We start from the raw sequence: 19,761 nt of genomic DNA on the forward strand, positions 1-19,761 counted from the left end.
TGAGTGGAAAATCAAGGACAAGAATTCTGCTCCCTGGACCTTGTAGCAACTTGAACCATTTTACAAATATTCTGATTTCCAAATAGATTCACCTTCGCACTAGGAGAGGAGACAGAATAATAAAACTACTGCTATACCTCCTCATTTGATACATGTTCCACGTATTTTTACCAGCATGTGCCGTACTGTAGAGGATTTATGTGCTTGAGAACAGCTGAGGATGCACCATCCAGGTATATCATATATAACATACCTTATATTGTGAAACCATGCTGTGTTTGAATGTAAGCAACAAACAATAAGGCAGTTTCTAGCCAAGCCACTTGATGCCGTTCTTGCAAATGTTTTTTGGTGAGGGAGAAAGAAAATATCTCCATCTGTAAATGGAGCTACAAATAGGTGCTTTGTGGAACTGTGCTTGAGCTGGTATCTTAGCTTTGCTAATCAAAAAAATTTAACTATTTTTGTCTGGTGCAACATTTTAATTTTTTTTTTTAAATATGTTTATCCAATCAAATAAGAAGACAAAATAGGAATAGAAGAAAGTTCATATTTTAAGATTACTGGAAATGTGCAAGTTAGGAAACAAACTGATGCTGTGATGCTAGAGCAGCAATATTTTAAGAACCAGTGAGGTTTGTGAAAGAGTACATCTCATATAAATTGTTAAAACAATCAGCTATTATTAAAAATCCAGTTGTATTTAATCACATATATACTACTAAAATTAAAAAGCCTAATACCATAGTCCAATGAAACGATGAAAATCTTTTCATTTGGTTCATTGAGCTTTAAATCAGGGCATGAAATGCAAGATAAAGTCAGTAGAAATTTTTTAAAAATTATCATTAATATATTAGTAGAAATAAGAAGCAGACTCAAGACAATTTTACAATATGGAAAGTAAAATAATCTAAATCTACCTCCAGCCTCACAGTGGCTAAGATACATTAGCAAATATTGAATTGGGATTGTTCAGCCAGGAAAAGAGAAGACTGGAACTAAACTACAGCCTTCCAGTACCTGAAGGGAGTCTACAAGAAAGAGGGAGAGGGACTTTTTACAAGAGCGTGGAGTGACAGGACAGGGGGGAATGTATTCAAGCTGACAGAGAGTAGGTTTAGATGGTTTAGATTAGACATTAGGAAAAAATTCTTTATTGTGGGGGTGCTGAAGCACACATACAGTTTGACAACAGAAACTATGGCTGCCCTGTTCCTTAGAAGTGTATGAGGTCAGGCTTTGAGCAACCTGGTCTTTTGGAAGGAGTCTCTGCTCATGGCAATGGAGTTGTAAATAGGTTTCTTCCAATCCAAACCATTCTGTGATTCTATGAATCTAAGAAATGCTAGTGAAACAAACACTTCCTGCACTAACACTACAGTTGTTAGTAGTCTAGTGTTACAGTTTTATTCATAATTAGTTCCAAAACTGATTCTGTAATTCCTGAAACTCTACTGTGAATAATTTGAAGACTAGCTGTCTCCTTTTTTAAAAAGTATATTTAACCTTTTTAAAGTGTTTTCTTTACAGAAGTGGGGCTAAAATCTCTGTAAATACTATATTTGAGCAGGCAAGTTGAGACTGAAACTTGTTGTATGAACTAATGCTGTGAATGGCAAAATTTTGTGGTATCATTTACAAAATAATTCAGGTTCCCTTCAAAAAGAAGCCACTATAGCATGGGAAAGTTTCAAACAACTACTGACTTAATATTTATAATAAATTCAATTTAATATTTAACATCCAATTTTAACTCCATGCTATAAGACAATTAAAATATATATGATTACATTTATACATTCTTAGAATTATTGCTTTTTAGCCTGTCTTACAAAAACAGGCAACTTTTAGGGAAAACACTAAATGCATCCATCATAAGGAACATTTTGCTGTTACACATGATTTTCTGCCATAGCGATCACAAGTTACTACTAGCACTACAATTTTTAAAAATTCTTTTAAGGACTATTATTTGTTGTTATGCTTAGGCTGAGTTTTTTAAGGCTTCATAAAATCCTCCATGACTAACAGATTCTTAAGAAAATCCCTAAGGATATGAAGAAATTTATAGATGAAATTAGTAGTACTACTATATTAATAGTAACTCAGTATCAAGTTCTTAAAAATCAGCTACTGAAGATTATTCCTAAATTGCAGCCAGGGGTAGGAAGAACATTAAACACAGTATTAAATAATTATGTGGAGAGATTATCACAGTTGTGGATCTCCAGATTCAACAAAACATCCACATCCATTCATTTTCATCAAATGTAAACAGCAGCAATTTTCACCAATATTATTTGAAAATATCAGTTATTGAATTTTATAGTTGTGACCACAGGGAAGAAAATTTCCTAATTCCTAAATGATCATATTTCAACTACCAGAGATAGTGTTGATAATATGTGATAGCTCCCTAACCATTTTATTTAAAGCAGAGTTAAAAATTAGTTAATCTGTCCTATTGGACCTATTTAGCCTTAGCTAAATAGTGATGGTCACTTGGTTTTATGACTTCAACATTCTAGTATTATTGTATGTGGGTTTTAGAATGTGTTAGGCTACTCAAATTCTTCTTAAAATTCAGACAGAAAAAGAGGAAACTTTTTTATGAAGTAGTATCTTTTTTATATGAAGGAGGTAAAAATAAAGACCCTGCAAATGTGAAGGAGCACCTTCACCTTCAAGAATTGGGATGTCTGAATTTAAATGAAAGTGCTCATATTATAATAACTCATATTGAACACAGTTCAAAAAATAGAGTACTAAAAGCCTGTGTCCTGTAGCAACTCACAGGTGTGCTTAACCATGTATATTCCAGACTGAACTCAAAGCAAGTAGAGCACACCCAGCAGTCTTTATAGAATAAAGTCTTCAAGTAATAACTTCCTAACTGTGCATGTTACTGAACTTGAAAACACTGTGTGTGAGGTTTCAGGCTCCTTACAAAAGTATTTTTTCTTTGATAGTCTAACATACATTATGTATATGTACATGTTGGTATATGCATAGGTACACAGACTTATCACTTTTTAATCACCTTTAATAATGTTACCTTATAAATATAATATGATGCTTAAGCCAGGTATTTTTTCAACTCACCTGTCTGTTACGTTCATCCATAATCCTTGTAATCTGAATCTTTTTTCTCCCCATAGTCCCCGTTTTTTTTTCTCTTCTTCTTCCTTAAAATTACGTATTTTTCCCTTCTCTTTTATTCCTCTTTCCTGTTTCCTCAAAACAAACCTCCTTCTTCAGCACTTGCACCACTCAGTTCACAGTCCCCTGCATCCGTTCCTGCTAAACACAGAAAGGAAATCAAATGTTACCATGAAATTGATAACCAGAAGAAAGTTATTACACGAAACTGGCCAAGCATCCTCATTATAATTTAGTGTACAAGTAAATTTGAACTAAAATTTAATGCACCTATTAAAAAAGTAATGCACAGAAGAAAAAAAAAAATTATTCAAAGGGTTATTTCTATGAAAGAAAACACCAAATACAAATATATCAAGAAATAAAGAAAAAAATTGAAGTACAAGTAGTGAAAATTTTAATGGAATTAATGTCTCTAATTTTAAGTATCACTCACAGCTCTAATATGAAAAATTACCTAAATCAGAGAGTTAATAAACTATTCTGTATCTATGTATGCTAAGCAGGCCAGCTAATTTATTTCTGAAGGGAAAATAATTTTGCACTTAGATAGCAGAGGTGATAATTTCCCTCCTTATGCAAATACAATGGACATTTATTTAAGTGTTATTTGATTTATAAGAGTTGCCAGCTACCTTGAATCCAAAGTTCCTAGCTTTATTCTTTAAGACTATAAATTAGTGAAAATATTACTGAAGATATTTCACATATTATAGTATGTGAAAAAACACTAGTGCCCTTTTCTGTCATTTCATTTTAGTGTAAATTCTATAATGTTCTACAAGGATTTCTAACCTGCAAACACATGTTTTCTCATAAAAACAGAACAATAGAGGCAGATGAAGAATGTTTTGAAAAATATTTTCACTGTTGTAGTAACGCATGAGTTTTACAATACTGGCTCTGTCACAGAGCTAAGGAGAGAAATGTACAGTATATAAAAATACACAATGCAGGAAACATATTTCACAAAATGTTATAGACCACAAAATTAATTTATATAATATCCAAAGTATTTTAACAATAAAATACTTTTATTTTAATAATAAAAGAGTCCATGGAAATAGTTAAAAATACAAAAATTATTTTGTCTTGTATAAGGTAAAAAACACAAGTTTTTCTGCTTTATAATCTTAGTTTACCATATTAGTATATTTTTATATGTTTTAAGTGAACAGCACAAAGGTTTTTAAACACAGAATAGGAAAAAGAAATCTGAACAATATGAATTTAAATGTTCTTTTGAAGTGCAGTAAAAATATTGCCTTGGAATTAAAAAAAAATGTAATTTTAAAACAGAGCCTGGCATTTCCTCATTTATTCTAAACTTATAGTATCTCAGCTGACTTGATAAATTCTCACAAAGTATTGTATAACACTAAGCTGATATCCTGGACATTTAATCCATTATTTGGCTCTGATTCAAAGCTACTGAGGTAGAAGAGTTAGATCTCACTCCTTTTGATCTTCAATTCTCTTTTGATTTTCTTACATACCATACATTAAACTTTAGGTTTTTCAAGTGTTTTATCACTCTAAGGAAAAAAAAAATTAACAAATAAGCAGTCGGTCTGAGTTTTCTAGCGAGCCACTATGGTGTAATTAATCTGTTGTGCAAAACAAATCTTCAAGAACAGTAGTTATTATATTTCTATATATTAATGTTTTTTTTATATTATTTTCTGGGAATATTTGTATATTATTGCCATAATGCAGAACACAGAACGTGGAATAATTCATATTGCAACTATAAGAAAATACAGACTGCAAAAATTCTTAGCTGCTTTTTATATTTTATATTTTATATTTTATATTTATATTATTATATATTATATATATTTTATATTTATATTTTATATTTGAAAACAATAGCTACTCACTGCTTAAATAGATACAAGGGTTGTTGATCATATTTGCAGCAACAACAAAAAAAGAAGGCAAAAAATTTAAAATAAAATTATTTTGTAAATGTATTTTTAAAAGCTTCTTTTCCAAACAAAGCTAGGCAGTCTTATCTGATTTTCAGTGTTGACAAACAAACCTAGTCTATTTTTAGAAACAGTTTTACATTTCCTTGGTTTGGGTTTCTTTCCTGTTTTTCCTATAATCTTACCTCCAACACAAAGCACAAATTAGAATGGTGTTTCCCCTGCACATGCGGGACTCAAAGAGTCTAACTGTCTTTCTCTGCAGAAGCAAACCCATACTCTAATCCACAGTAAGGGCATATGGAATAACTTCCTTTTCTTTCATTCAGCTGAGGCCAGTGGTGCTATTGGTTTACAGCACTGTCTACCTAAGATATTCACTGCAGTGTGGAAGGTCAGGGTGGGCAGATTAGAGCAGTTGTGGCTGGTTAGTGAAGATGAGCTGCTCTGCAGATCAAGATGCTTAGTGAGTTCAGAAAAAAATCACTTAATATGGAGAAAACTCTGTCAGGAAGTATAAAAAATCACAGCAGAAGAGCAGTATGTTGAGTCCCTCCCACACACTTATCAGTTCTACACTTAAGACCAGTCTTCAAACAACAACAGCTTTTACAGTTTAAACTCAGAACCTTGAAATTCCTGTGATCTACACAAATTTAGTTTCAAGTAATTCATGCAAGACTTGATAAGCCGAATTTTGTATAAAACCTATAATTAGGTCATCTGCATGAAACATGTAATTTGCAAAGAAACATAAATTTGCTTCAATGGGCAGTGAGTTAGGTTTTCTTGCCTGGATTAAAAAAAATCTTTCTTCCTATATGTCCTAGTTTGCCTTTTGCTTACTAGTCCAATTTTAAATAAAAGGTTTTCAATTTTTCTATTAAATTAATTTCCTTTTAGAACCGCCCCCCCACAGCACACACACACCTATCAACACAGAGTCTTTCAAGTGCTATTCTTGAACTATTTGTTAACTCATAGTTCTATATATTTCATTAGTACAAACATAAAAAAGATCATAGGACTGATTCACAAATAATGAAATTCAGATAAGTAAATTAAGACATCTCATGCAAGGGCTATAACCTGCAAAGCTTGTAATTTCTAATTCAAACAGAATGTAAAGAACTCTGGAGACCAGCAAATCCCCATGGCTGCTTAGGACTTCATCAGTGCTCTCAATACCTTTTGAAAGTTCTTGCAGAACCAAGAATTGCAGTATTAAGCATTTAAAGTTTATTATTACAGTAATAAGTAAATATTTAAAGTCCCTGTTAACTGGTAAATTGTTATTTTACTAACACTAATAAAGCACATTGACTAGAAAAGCTGAATGTACTACAAAAATGAAATAGTACTGCAGGCCTCAATTATCCAAATGAAATTAAAAAGGAGCTTTGTTGAAGTAGCTCCACATAAAACTTCCAGCTTAATACTCTAATCATGTGCAAACAAATTACATTTAAAGAAACACAGAGTTGAATGTTATTTTGTTATAATTTTCTGCATTTTTTTGCAAAGCCAAGTAGTTAAAGAAAAAATCAAACCAAAAGTTAAAGAAAATCAAAACCAAAACAAACTAGACTGCTTTAAAAAAGAGGAACTTTATTTTTGGCGGTCTTCTATTCATTATATGATTTGGCAAAAGGCAGTGGTAGCTGACAGAAGATTGATCTGAGCCTCGAGAAGGGAAAAGAGCTAAAGGAAAAATGTAGCAAATCACTTGACCAGTACTGTCTCTCTTTTGAACACTGACACACAGACATATGCACACACATAGACACACATGCACGCCCGCTATCCCTTCTCTGCAACAGAGAAGAATCTTGACAGAATGGCAGGAAGCACGCACAGAGCAGTCAGGGAAGGATATTATGTCAGCAACCACGAACAATAAAAGGTGTAAAGGTGTTTCCTTCCCTAAACTGTTCCAGAAGTGCAAAATGGGAACCAAAACTGTCCACTTCCTTCTCCGAGCAAAACAGTCTGAATTTGCTCTGCTGCAACACCCCAGACAGAGAATCCTTTGAGCAGTTACACCAGGAGAAATAAGTAGTATCAAAACAAGACAGTAAAAATATTTTACTTATAAACAAAATAAAGAAGGCAGCCAGAGAAAAACCAAGTTAAAATGTGCTAGAGTTTATAACATTTTCATGGTTGCTTTACAAAAGTAACAAACTTGTCATAATGATGTCCTTGCTCCATTAAGCAGCTTACATTCTGAGTTGAATAATTAAGTTAAAACTGAAGAACAAAATAATTTTTTCTTTATTATGCTGTATAAGGAATTAAAGAAAAAAGTGCTGTTCCCTTTCCCTTACCATTCTTATCTTGATATATAAAAGTAACTTAAAAGGTCTATGAAATCTTTTTATGTAAACCTGTTTTCTCCAACAGGTTTGAATCTGTGTCTAAAAATTTGAATGTACGGAGTAGGAACGCATCATCTACTTTTCGGATGAAAACTTAGCTGCAAAAACGTAACCATGAACATTGACAATGAGGGACACATATTAAGATGAAATGGTCATTCAAATGGTTTCTGTAAAATCCTATGTTCTACACACCTACAAAGACAGCTACACAATGAAGAAACAGCTGGGCATACTGTATCAATTGAAGACATCACTCACTGTCACTTTGAGTTGGATATAGTTTAAAGAAATGCAGAGAAGGGTGAAAAGGTGATTTCAGTTATCTGACTGAAATCATCTGACATTAAAGATAGAAGTGATTCTTTACATTTACATGATGGTTTGCTTGCATGATCATAACAAAGGACAGAGTTTGGACCATTGACAGAAGGTTGTGATAAAATTACATATGTCATCACCATGGCAATATATCAGTAAAGCAGCAATGGTACGATCTACGGTATGTTTCTCCAGGCAGAAAGCCATGTAAAAATGAATTGGAGTCATCTTAAGCTTTCAAACATCTGTCCACAACAGTCTGATCTAGAAATTAAACGTAACCTACACTTTGGTGTTTTGATCCTAAGGGCAGACTGCCATATGAAAATGTTGAAAGGGAGTTAATTTTAATTGACTAAATTTAAGTCTCAGGAGATCATGCATTTGGCTACAGGAAATATAAAACAAACATTCAAGCCAAAACAGAAAAATTATAATAGATGAAGTACTAGAGACTACTAGAGAGATGGTATGTCAAACCAAAAAATCTGTAAATAAAGAAAATATTTGTAATCTGTAACTATCAAGGCTTATTATATTATCAGTTATTTAACCTGACTTCTGACTTATGGAATAAGCAAAATGTTCATAAAGTTTCAAACGATAAAATCATTCCAATATGTAAATTGCTATTTAGAATTTTAAGAGAAAACTTAAAGTATTTGGTTTGAATTCATATTTCAATAATTTTTCTACTGCTTTTGAAATCATCTGCTGGACTCATAAGATTACTTCTACTGATAGTCCATTTATTTGTTTGTTTTTGTATAAAGGATAGTAAAATGTGTATATTTTAAATCTGAACTTCTAGAGCTGTACTTTATTTGCATGTTTACATTTCAACATACTCCTAGTATAATGACAATATAGCAATGAATTGCAGAAATTTCCTTTCTTGCAGCTAAGTTACTGGCTTAATCAATGCTGTTATTTTCTATGCCTTGGAACAGCCATGAGAATATTTTGCAATGTGATTTATTTTTTAAAATTTGGAATTAAGCACTTCTGAAGACACATTGTAAGAATGCTTCAGACAACTGTGGCCTATGTAGCTTATAACTCAAATACAGTACCAACTTATCTCACAGAGCCAGAACTTCTGCATCACGGGTGGAAGAGTTTCTTGTTTTGCAAATTCCCCTGAAAAGTTTTTTGGGGCAAACTAAACATCACTGCCAAAATAGCAGAGAAGATTCCTAACAACTTCCTAACAACAGCTGTATTTCACTGTACCACACACCCTGCTTTTCAAGAGACTGAGATATCCAGACACAGAATATCTTGTCCGTAGCCGCCTCTCTATTTAAGCCAATCCATGCCTGTATGAAAGAAAAAGAGTGACTTTAGCTTATCTTTCACAATATGTGCTGACAGACATCCATCCAATGCAGTGGTAGAAGATTTTAGGAATGTTGCATGCATGCTATACCAAACCTGGTCATGCTGATAAAGAACCATGACAAAAGATCAAAATACTTCCATGTGATCATGGAATTTGCTGCAGGTGATGAGACATTCCTTGCAGCAGTGGACCGCAAGAAGCAGCTACCAGACGAAAACTAGCTGCCTGGACTCCAGTAGATACGTGCCTGCTATGTTTGAGGAAGAAAGGAAGACCTGGCTAATTTACAACACTTCTGAAGATGGCTAAAATGAAGAGGAGTATTGGATTTCTAAAGCAAATATAGCAGACACTAATTAGATTTTAAGGAAAATAATTAAGTGAAATGTTAGTATAAAATTAATACCTGTGAAGAGTCAATTTTAAAACTACACTAATTATTCAGTGGTATTTCCATGTGTACGCATCACCCAAACAAAAAAAATATTAAAGTAAATAGTTTGAAGAAAAGGTTTATATGTTTATGAAAAGTCCCTGATGTACCCTGAGCAGCTAGACAGACATAATGGCAGTCTGACCAACATTTAGGGAATAAGATCCATACGGTGCTTCAGACTGGTCAAGCATAACAGTTTATTCAATTGGACACACTAACAATAAAAGGGGGGAAAAATAAAGAATTGAAAACTGAATTACCTAGTTGGTCTGAAATGGAGACTGTGGCTAGGAATGGGAACCTGACTGAAAATGGAGTAGGGAAATTGGACCACTAGAAATTCAAATAGGAGTCTTGACAGTTTTGAGCTAATAATTTGATTGGATTGCATTATAGATGCACAAAGAATGTAATGAAAGGTGTTTTACAAACTCAGTCTGTCATTTACTCAGCTAAAGAAGAGAAAGCACCTCAGTGGTCAACAGGGTAAGATTTAGCAACTTATGAGTTGACAAGTAAAGTTGACTACTCTGATTTAGGTTTGTTTGTATTGAAAGACGTATTACATACCAGGTAAAATACTAGTGCTACAGTTTGGGAGCAGTCTTAAACACAAAGGACTTTGGAGAGTGTTGGCTTATTACAGGAAAATGTAAGATCTCTAGTGTTATTACATGACCTGAAAGCAATCTCTGACTGTGGTTAGATCTAGATGTACAGATTTGTTACTAATGTTTGCATTTGAGGGAGTCTGTGGAATTTAAATCTCCAAAATAGCTTTTAAAAATCAGGGATTATTCCAATAATACCTGGGTATTATTGAAAAAAAATATAAAGTACAATATCAGATCATAGTCTGAACTTGGGTACAGGTGCTTAGTGATGCCTACAGGTGCTTAGTGGGCAATCTGAGGTTTCCTTTATTGAAGAAACTATGGATTAATTCTAAAAAGGATTATTTCATAAGAGATTTTTAATTACTTTCTGCTTATAATTTGCTGAATGCTGGGAAGCTTGGTACATGCACTTAGACAGTGCCTGTCTAAACTATGGTCAATGATGAGTCTAGAAGCAATAGGTGAAATGGATGGAGATGACAATTAAATTTTGGATAAAATGGATGGAATTGTTAAGATCTACACAAGCTTTGTCTCCTCTGTCTTCGTCCAACAAACTCCAGAGAAATTTTATACACCCTCATCCAGAATGCTCTTCTCACTCAAAGAATTCTCTGAAATCCTCCAAAGGGATCCTCCTTTTTCTAACTGTAATAATGTGTATCTATAGTTCAACAACATAACTGAGTTCTGCTATTCCAGGTTTGTGTTGCACTACCATTTCATCTCTGTGAAGAGGAACAAAGGCTTGGATTGCAGAAACCTCATAATCATATTTTGAAAAGGAATGTCTTACACATTTGCAAATGAATAATTTCAGCAAGTTTTTAGAGAAAAGAAAAATCTTTTATAAACAGTATTTTTGTGGCATACATAAATGGAACAAATTGTAATAAGAACCTGAAGTGTCTTTAAATTACCAAGCAAATGAATGACTGAGGACTGTAACTGTTTCAAAGACTAAGCTGAGAATTAGGGAGGTTCATCTAAAGAGGTAGAATAGGGGGAAAAAAAAAACTGTGGATGAAAATGACATAAAACTGGGAACATGAATATAGAAACTAAGAGAAAAAGCCCTGAGATGAGAATAAGTTCCTAATTATAAGAAAAACTTCTAACAGAGAACAGACTCTATGGAAAAATTGTTAAGGCGTTAATGAAAGGAATACTTTCCAACATAATTAAAGTAAGTGAGAAAAATTGCTTAGGTAAAGCTTGAATGAAAGTACAACTGTTTCAGATTTATGATGGGAAATATCTTGATGGGAAAACTGTATAAATATGTTGGGGTGGGGGGGGGGAATAAGAGTACTAAGGAAATATTTGAGTCACTTATCAGTTTCCCTGCCCTAATGGCAACAACCTTTATCATACCTTGAATTTGGCTAGGTACTCAAGCCAAAAATGAGCAATGACTCTTATGCATATCCCTTAATATGGTTCAGCTTCCTACCAGAGAAATGAAGTAATTAAACATAAAAGGTATTCACATGTCCTGAGCAACTGACATTCCACAAAATCTGTACAAACCTTTGGTGTCCCATGAAATCTCTGTATGCCAGACTCTCAAGCTATTGATAGCATTTTGCTGTATGATAACACCTACTCAGGCTTGAAAATTTTGATTATAATACTTTAGATATTTTAAAATTTATTTTTCACTATTAGATCTTGTATGATGCAACCAGCCACCCAAGTTCATCACTGACTCTGCAGATATGGAAGGAGTCTCAGACAGATATGACTTTAAATTTAGAGAATATTACTGATTTCTATATTACTAGTTTCTATTTCTGCTCCTTTTAGCTCATACTAACACAATAACAGATCCACCACTACTACTGAAAAAAGAAGTCAGATAAATGCTGTAATCAGATTTAGTACCTAATGTAGACTAAAAATTTTGGAAAAAAATCAATTACCTTTATGTTGTATGATTCTTTGGCTCCTCAATGTACCCCAAAATGATCCTTTATTTCCAGCTATAGAAGCTGGAAAATGAGATATATTATTTCTGTCTAGAAATAATTTGTCTGTGGTGTTAGACCATTTCAACTAGAACTATACTACCACAGAAACAAAAAGTTGGTTTTCTTGTAACATAAAACAAAATGCATAACTCATGTTTAATTACCTTTATTAGATTTTTAATGCAACTTCAGATCCGTATACCCTTAATTTGGTAATTTCTTTCTTAAAGAGGAATGATTAGATAGAGAGATGTTCTGATTTACTTTTGTGTAAACTCAGTTCTAGAAACACTTTTTTTTTTTGCTTTAATTCCTGACCTTTCTAGAAATGTCAAGAATTTAATATAGTTCTTCTGAAAATGTGACTGCACACCATTGTGGAGAGCTGCTAAGCTGGTAACAGTTCCTTCTTTTTGTATGAATGGTAATATGATAGATATGAGTATAAAAACTATGAGACTCCCTGAATGCAACTGCTTGCCCACAGACACACAGCTGCAGGCTTAAAATGAGGAGAAGGAAGAAGTAGTGTGGGAAAAAAGCAAGGGAAATATATCAGTCTTCCCAATGACCATGACAATTCAAAATTCTTCCAATCCCACGCAGATGCTTTTTTTTTCCCCAAGGACAAAAGGAAATCAAATGTATGTCAGGTACATAATAAGGGTAATAATAAAAAAAGAAACCTCACACCTAGATTTCACTGCAGAGAAGTGAGGAACTACCTCTGAAATATGAATACCTGAAATATGTCTCCTTTCTAATCGCAAAGCTCATAAATTAGGATCGGTTGCTGCTGTTAACTATACAAAATACAGACAAATTACATAAAAACACATGAATTCAGAATGGATTTGCTTTGAAGCACTTACAATAACAAAGAATTTACAAGCCATTTGATAGGAAATTAACCTTGCACATATATTGCCTTGTGCCTCATGTCTGCAATTCTGCATGTCCAGGATAAAGCATCTGTTGAAGAAATGGAAGATTCTGACTACAGGGAAATAATGTGTGGCCAGTATGTGGCCATATCTGTTAGCATTAGCCCATCATACATCATTGGCTGAAGCTATTTGCTTTCTATCTCCTGGCTGCATCTTGACAAGAAGGATCTCTCTATGCTAGAAGATACAAAACTGGATTCCTGGTGGTTTGGAACTAGGAAAATGCATGAACAGATGAAACTGCTTATAAGAAAGGAAAGATAGTATGGAATTTTCTGTGTAAAAAAGGTTAAAAAATGCCTCATGGGAAAAAAAAACCTGTCTGAAATAACTGGCTTAAAAATCTATTGAGGAAGAAATTTTCTGTTGTTCTAGCTTAGTGTGATATTCTACAAATTTTATTTTGTCCTTAATGGTTAAAACCACACAAACATTAGATATATTTCTGTTAACAAAATTCACATGAAAATAGAGAAAGAGAGAAACCTAGGATATACAACACACTGAGGAATTATGCTGTGATATGATAAAGAGATAAAAGAGCTGCAACTTTGTATCTGCATTACTTGCAAAGACATAAATAGCCTCATCTAATAAAGCGTGCTTCTCAACCACATCATAGCTTATATTTAGTGTTTGAAAACTGTGTTAGGTAGCTAATTCATACTTTCCACATGAGGATTTGATCTTCTAACTTTTCCCAGAATTGGAGTATAACTCCAATAGCTCTCACCTCAAGATTTGTAAAAGAAAGAATTTCAACCAAAAGGGTTGTTGTTTACCACAGAGTGCACCTGTTACTCTCTGTAACTACTAAAGCCACAAGTGAGCATCATCTCCTGCATACAGAACTTCAGCTATAACCTCTCCACTAGCACATGCATCTGAATTTATTTATTTCTTGCTTGTATACAATATTCACTGCATTTGGCAATAGCCAATTCAAAAAGTCAACATCCTTGACAAATATCAGAAAACACACATAAAATATTCTTAATTTGCAGAAAGAAAATACAGTGGAATTTGCTCGATAGTCTCCATTCTACCTTCAGTGAGTATTTGGTTTGTCTAATAGGACCTCTGGCAGCATGGCTCAACTTACAATCATCCTAAAAGCATGCTGGAAAAGCAAAAACATAATCAATACAAAGATACATTAGCTAAGTCTTACTGTGGCTATGAATGTACATTATGTTTTCTCAGAAATGGCACTTTTTGAGCTCTATTGATATATAAGATGGTTTCTGATAAAATATATCCTTAGAAACAGGCAGCTGTGGCAAAAGTAGCAGCCAGCATAATTCAAAGAATTGGATTCAGTGTTGGGATGTAAACATGTGTGAGATCTACTCCCTTTTCTGTCAAAAATATTTCATGTCACTTTCATTTTTAGTCAGTTTCTCTGTTGGAAATCTGGGGATAAGGAACATGTGGATTTACTCATGCAAATGTTTTGAGAACAAAGGACAGTGAATATTTATTATGCAATAGAGACATTCTAAGGGCTATACTTCTCATCTGGCATAATCAATGAGTATAGAAACAAATAAAGAATATTTAAAACTATATTAAAGTAATGTTGAAGGCCAAAATTATGATCATAAATATATTGATGCCTATATTTAAAACCACTCATTTCAGAAAGTTACAGATACCTTGCATACCTAACACATTATATATGCATATATATGTTGTCGAAGCTCTATCATCCTTTATGCTAATCTGTATCTTCTTGAAATAAAGATATTTGACAGTGCTGTCATATAAGATCCACCATGGTATACAGCAGATACATCAATTTCCTGTTTCCTTCTCTCTCTTACAGCATCCTAATCAGCCTAATTAAAGCTTAGCTCATTTGAAATCTCAGATGGCAATTTGTTTTACTCTATCCCACTGTGGTCTTTTTATAAAGAGAATTAAATTTGATCTTCTGACAGCAATTATTAAATGATCCCAACTGGCCCCAATTAAGACACATGGCTCACAGGCCTCAAAATCCAATAAAGTGCCAATCCTTGTCTTTCACAAGTATATCTCCCTTACCTTGTTTTATATTCTTAAAGCCAACTAAGCTCATGTTAGTAAGCACAACTGAATGTCATTTGTAGATTATTTCAAGATAAAATGCATCAATTTACTTTCACCAACATTCTGAAGTAGGGACAACACATTCAAAATCATCATTTTGAAACCTCTCTTTAATTCAATCCGCCTATCTTTAATGATCTTCACTGTGCTGCATATGACCTACATATCCTCACTTGTAAAATACTGCTGACAACAAGCGGTGACTAGAGAAACATATTAAATATCCATGATCTGAGTTCTACACTTACAATTCTCCCTATAGTAATACATCTCTTCTGTAAGCATTTCACTTGATTGTCATCTCTCCACTGCAGAAATTCAAGAAAATATGATGTTCATGTAAATTCTGAGGTTAACCTTTTTTATCTCTAATTTCTGATCTAATTTTTCCACACATGTGCAATGATAATCTGTGAAGAAATATTCCCATGATTTTACATAAAGACAGGTAGCCCCAGGATTTGGAACTCATTGATTGTGTGGTACTCCAGGGAAATAGCTGAATTAAAACCTCTGTCATGAGACTGAAGTAGCTTCCATACCCATCTGGTTCTTGTTCTAAACTCTAACACCTGCTTGGAAATTTAACCTCCATCGTTTCTCTGAAGAAAAAATGGGACAGATTGATCTAATGCCATTTGGTTTAGGTCAAAGCTGAGCTGTGAAGTGTTCCGTTAAGTTAATTGCAATGTAATTGATACTGTTTGACACAGTTTTATGACCAGGCTGTTCTCTCACTATTAAAATTCATAAGATTGCATATTTCTGCACATTCACCCTAAGTACATCTTTGAGTAAATACAGAACACATTTTTTGTCTCAGTATTTCCAATGAATTACTGTTTAAAATACAATAAGGTGTCCAAGTGTCATCAAAAGATTAGGTACCAAATAAAAAATACGGCAACTTCCATTGTGGTATTTTTTTTTCTGAATTTCCTTAATTTATGTACTGAACATATGTAAGCATGATTTCTTTAATATAAAAAAGTTAGAAAGACACTAACTTTCAGTGCAAAATTTTCTTCACTAACAGGAAAATGTACAAGTTTATGTAAAACATCATTAGACACATCTCCTGTTGAACTGGGAAATACACTTTTTTTGGTTTTGGTAAAAAATTAAAAAGTTAAAGTGAGGCCAACCATTTCTCAGGTAAAATATTTTTCTTTTTCTTTTATGACATTTAAGAATTAAAAAACATTGGGTCCAAAAAAGCAGGCAGCATTTTTGCTTCTGGAAATGCTTTACGACACCAGTAAATTTCCATGAAATAAAACTGAGATTTCTAATAAGGCATTGAAATCTCTAAATATTAAAAAAAAAAAAAAAAAATCAGTATATTGTTAATTACTTCTCTTTGTATTCTAATAAACCCATACAAGATATTAATTTTAGCTCTTTTGCTAAAACCAGCAAATCCTGTGACAGATTTAGTGCAAAGAGCTGAAAATATCCTGTGGAAAAAAACTCAGTACAGAGATCAGATCAACCCAAATCCTGCCATTACTCAGCACTGCAGTGATGTACAGATGTTTGTAGTGGTTTAAGGAGCCAGTGGGGGCTGGAAACTCTACATACTCAACTAAAACATGATTGCAATTGAACCTCATCAAAGTAAGAGCTCATAATTTGTCACAGAAAACAGCCAATTAACATATGTTAGAAAAAAGCTCTCATAAAGATAATATATGATTAACGATCCAATGCAGCTGTCATAAATCAAGTCTGCATTTTAAAAAGAAGTATTAGCCTGGGTTTCTGAATGTTTACACTGACAATGGAGACTGTATTTTAAAAAAGCTGCAAAGAAGAAGCCCCTAGTAATAGTGTGTCCTCTGGTTTGGAGTTAGGAGTTCTGAGAGATCCAGCACTTTTTGCAGTTCTGGCTGTTCTGGTATAAATGGTTAAGGCCCTTGTCAAAACACAACGACTATTTTGTTTTAGTGCTGTTTTAAAATGCAGACCTTCACTGTAAGTGAGGTGGACTTCATTGATATACTCTGCTGTCAACACAATCCTCTGAAAACACAGCATCTCTTTATTGCTACCAAAAATGCATTTTAAAGATATGCTGACCCCAGGGCCAGCACTGTGATCCTGGCTATTCAAATGCATAGCCCTGAGTGCAACTGCACCCCAGCTAGTACTGTTATTTCATATTTACACTGCTGAAAATGAAATCTGAATGCTGCCTGCAACCATAATTTTTATAAAGAGAAGGATTTAAAGTAGTTTATGTGCATATATGAATGGAAAGATATGTATGTTCACATATATGCTAACCCATTGCTTTATTAAGACAGAATACTGACTGCGATGCCTAATCTGAACAACTATTTTTACTCCTCATATTTTGCACACCACTATTTTAATTCTTGAAACACTGCATAGATAAGCTGCTGGTTTTTCACAAAGCATTATTCATTTTTCTTCCTGTTATTATTTAGGATCCCATGTGGCAACCGGTAAACTCTGAAGTGACTTGAATTGTAGCTTTTTTGTATGTCTGTGCATATATGAGAGTGTGTTTGTCTTGACATGGTGTTGTAAAAGGAAGTATTTCCTCTTTTCTGCTTAAAAGAGATCCTGAAAGCCCAAGGATTTGAAACTCAGTAGTCTGGACTAATGTCTGACTGGACATTAGTCAATGTATTTTTAAAAATGCTTAACTCCTATTCAGTAATACATGGTCAAAAATGGACAAATTTTAGTTGATGCTAACGAAGAACAATATAATGGCAATAGTAAAAGTGAAGTGAAATGACATGTTTTTTAAGGTACTTTTCTCACTTTTAAAGTCCTTCACGGACTCAGAAATGCTGTTTCCACTAATCTTACAGTCTGGAGTTTCTGTCATCAGCACAAAGTTAACTCTCTAAAACCAGAATTTGTTATATAGTTGTTATATTGACACTGAAGTGTCTGCAAAGCTATGGATTCACAACTGCTGAATTGGCTAAGACTTTTGGATATGCTAAAACTTAAAATGCTGAGAGGTCAAAAAGAAAACCCAAGTGTTAAAAGCTACTCATGTGAGCACAACTACTTCAAAAAGATCAAAAGCATTGATATTTCTGAGCCATTTATGTAGACCACAAATGGATAATATTGTCATTCCACACTATGTTACATTATGATAAAAATTGATCATTATGAATCATTGCTCCTTTTGACAAAACATTGTGAATAATATTAGGGTTATGCTGTTTTTTTCCCCCTCAGTGTGTTCACTGGGGGGTATGTTCATTGATTCCCAAGCAATCAGTAACATTTTTGATTAAGATCTCAGCTGAATATCCCAAGGCTTCTCTACTACTGAAAATTCATGACTTTTACTGTCCCCAATTAATGACAGTAAACTATGCAGCCTCAAGCAAAAGAGATTAATTTTAATTTTGCAATGAACAGAAAAAAAAAAAGACTGGACAAAATGCATTCAATATCTATTAAATTGTAACAGAAAATTCAGTTTTGTCTCTAGAGACAGTTTGAGGTGAGTAATAGCATTCAAAGTGCAAAACAGTACTTTACAAATTATACAATAAACAAGAATCAGATGAGAACTGTATGTTTTTTCGTATACTTTTTTAGAATAAAACCACATTTTGGTAAGACTCAGGGTTAGTATGTCTTCCTGATTATTATAGTATGTCCTGATTATACTATAATAATCTTCCTGATTATTATAGTATGTCTTCCTGAAATATTGTGTCAGAGGGATATCCTCGGTTGTAAACTTTAATTTCCTCTCTTTGTAGGTAATACAAATATAATTTCATGACTAGGTCATGCATAAATGACCAATAAATATCAGTGCACTGCTATTATCAGCATATTTTCCAAGAAAATGTATCAAATTGTGGTTTATTTATCACAATATCTCCAGGTAAGAAATCTCCAGCATTCTCTTTTATACATCATATATAGCAAGTTATGCATGATGGAATACTGTAAGTACATTCTTCCTGCTATCTACCCATGTTGTGCTGCAAAAGTGAAAACTATCTGAGTCAGTAACAGCTTCTACTAAATGGAAATGTCAACAGCATGCCATAACCTAATTTAAGATGTTTTTAAAATTATTTCAAAATCAGAATGTTTGCAAACAGAGTTCATGAAAATAGTATCCCACTTCCTGATTACTTCTGTGCATATGTAATTCTGTTGGAATCTTTCTTTTGATTTTTACAAGGTAGGACTTTGGAAAAAAGTTGATAAATACTGTATTAAATGCCCAAGATCACTTTGATGTCAAAGCTGCAGACTCTAAATGGCCTTAACCCACACATCTCTATGGCATTATGCTATATAAATGAAAGAAAAATATGCTTGTGCTTCCCAGTCTCTCCAATAAGTCCGCTGGTTGGCTCTGGAGAGGAGAGATGAGTTGCCATGATGTGAAAGGGTCTAAATCCTTACAGATTACAGCAGTGTTATACAGTAATGAAGCATCGCAAAAATTAAGCACAAAACATTCAAATAGGAATATTCATCATCATCATCCTCTTACTCTCCATGTGCCATGTTAATACAAAAGTTCTACTCCTGTTACTTAGAGATGAACAC

The 19,761-nt window shown here is 33.4% G+C and overlaps 1 protein-coding gene across 10 annotated transcripts in view; it reads right to left on the reverse strand.

The window, feature by feature from the left end:
• MEF2C (myocyte enhancer factor 2C) overlaps nt 1-19,761 on the reverse strand; it is a 120,845-nt gene that overhangs the window by 73,526 nt on the left and 27,558 nt on the right. For 8 of the 10 annotated variants that reach the window (XM_077171942.1, XM_054651916.2, XM_077171938.1 and 5 more), the window contains one exon: nt 3,106-3,303. In XM_077171942.1, coding sequence (XP_077028057.1) covers nt 3,106-3,159 — 54 coding nt within the window. In that variant the 5' untranslated portion in view covers nt 3,160-3,303. The remainder of the gene's footprint in view (nt 1-3,105; nt 3,304-19,761) is intronic. The other 2 variants (XM_077171937.1, XM_077171936.1) reach the window with 1 other exon arrangement.

Source organism: Agelaius phoeniceus, chromosome Z (assembly GCF_051311805.1).
Source record: "Agelaius phoeniceus isolate bAgePho1 chromosome Z, bAgePho1.hap1, whole genome shotgun sequence".
Taxonomy (NCBI): domain Eukaryota; kingdom Metazoa; phylum Chordata; class Aves; order Passeriformes; family Icteridae; genus Agelaius; species Agelaius phoeniceus.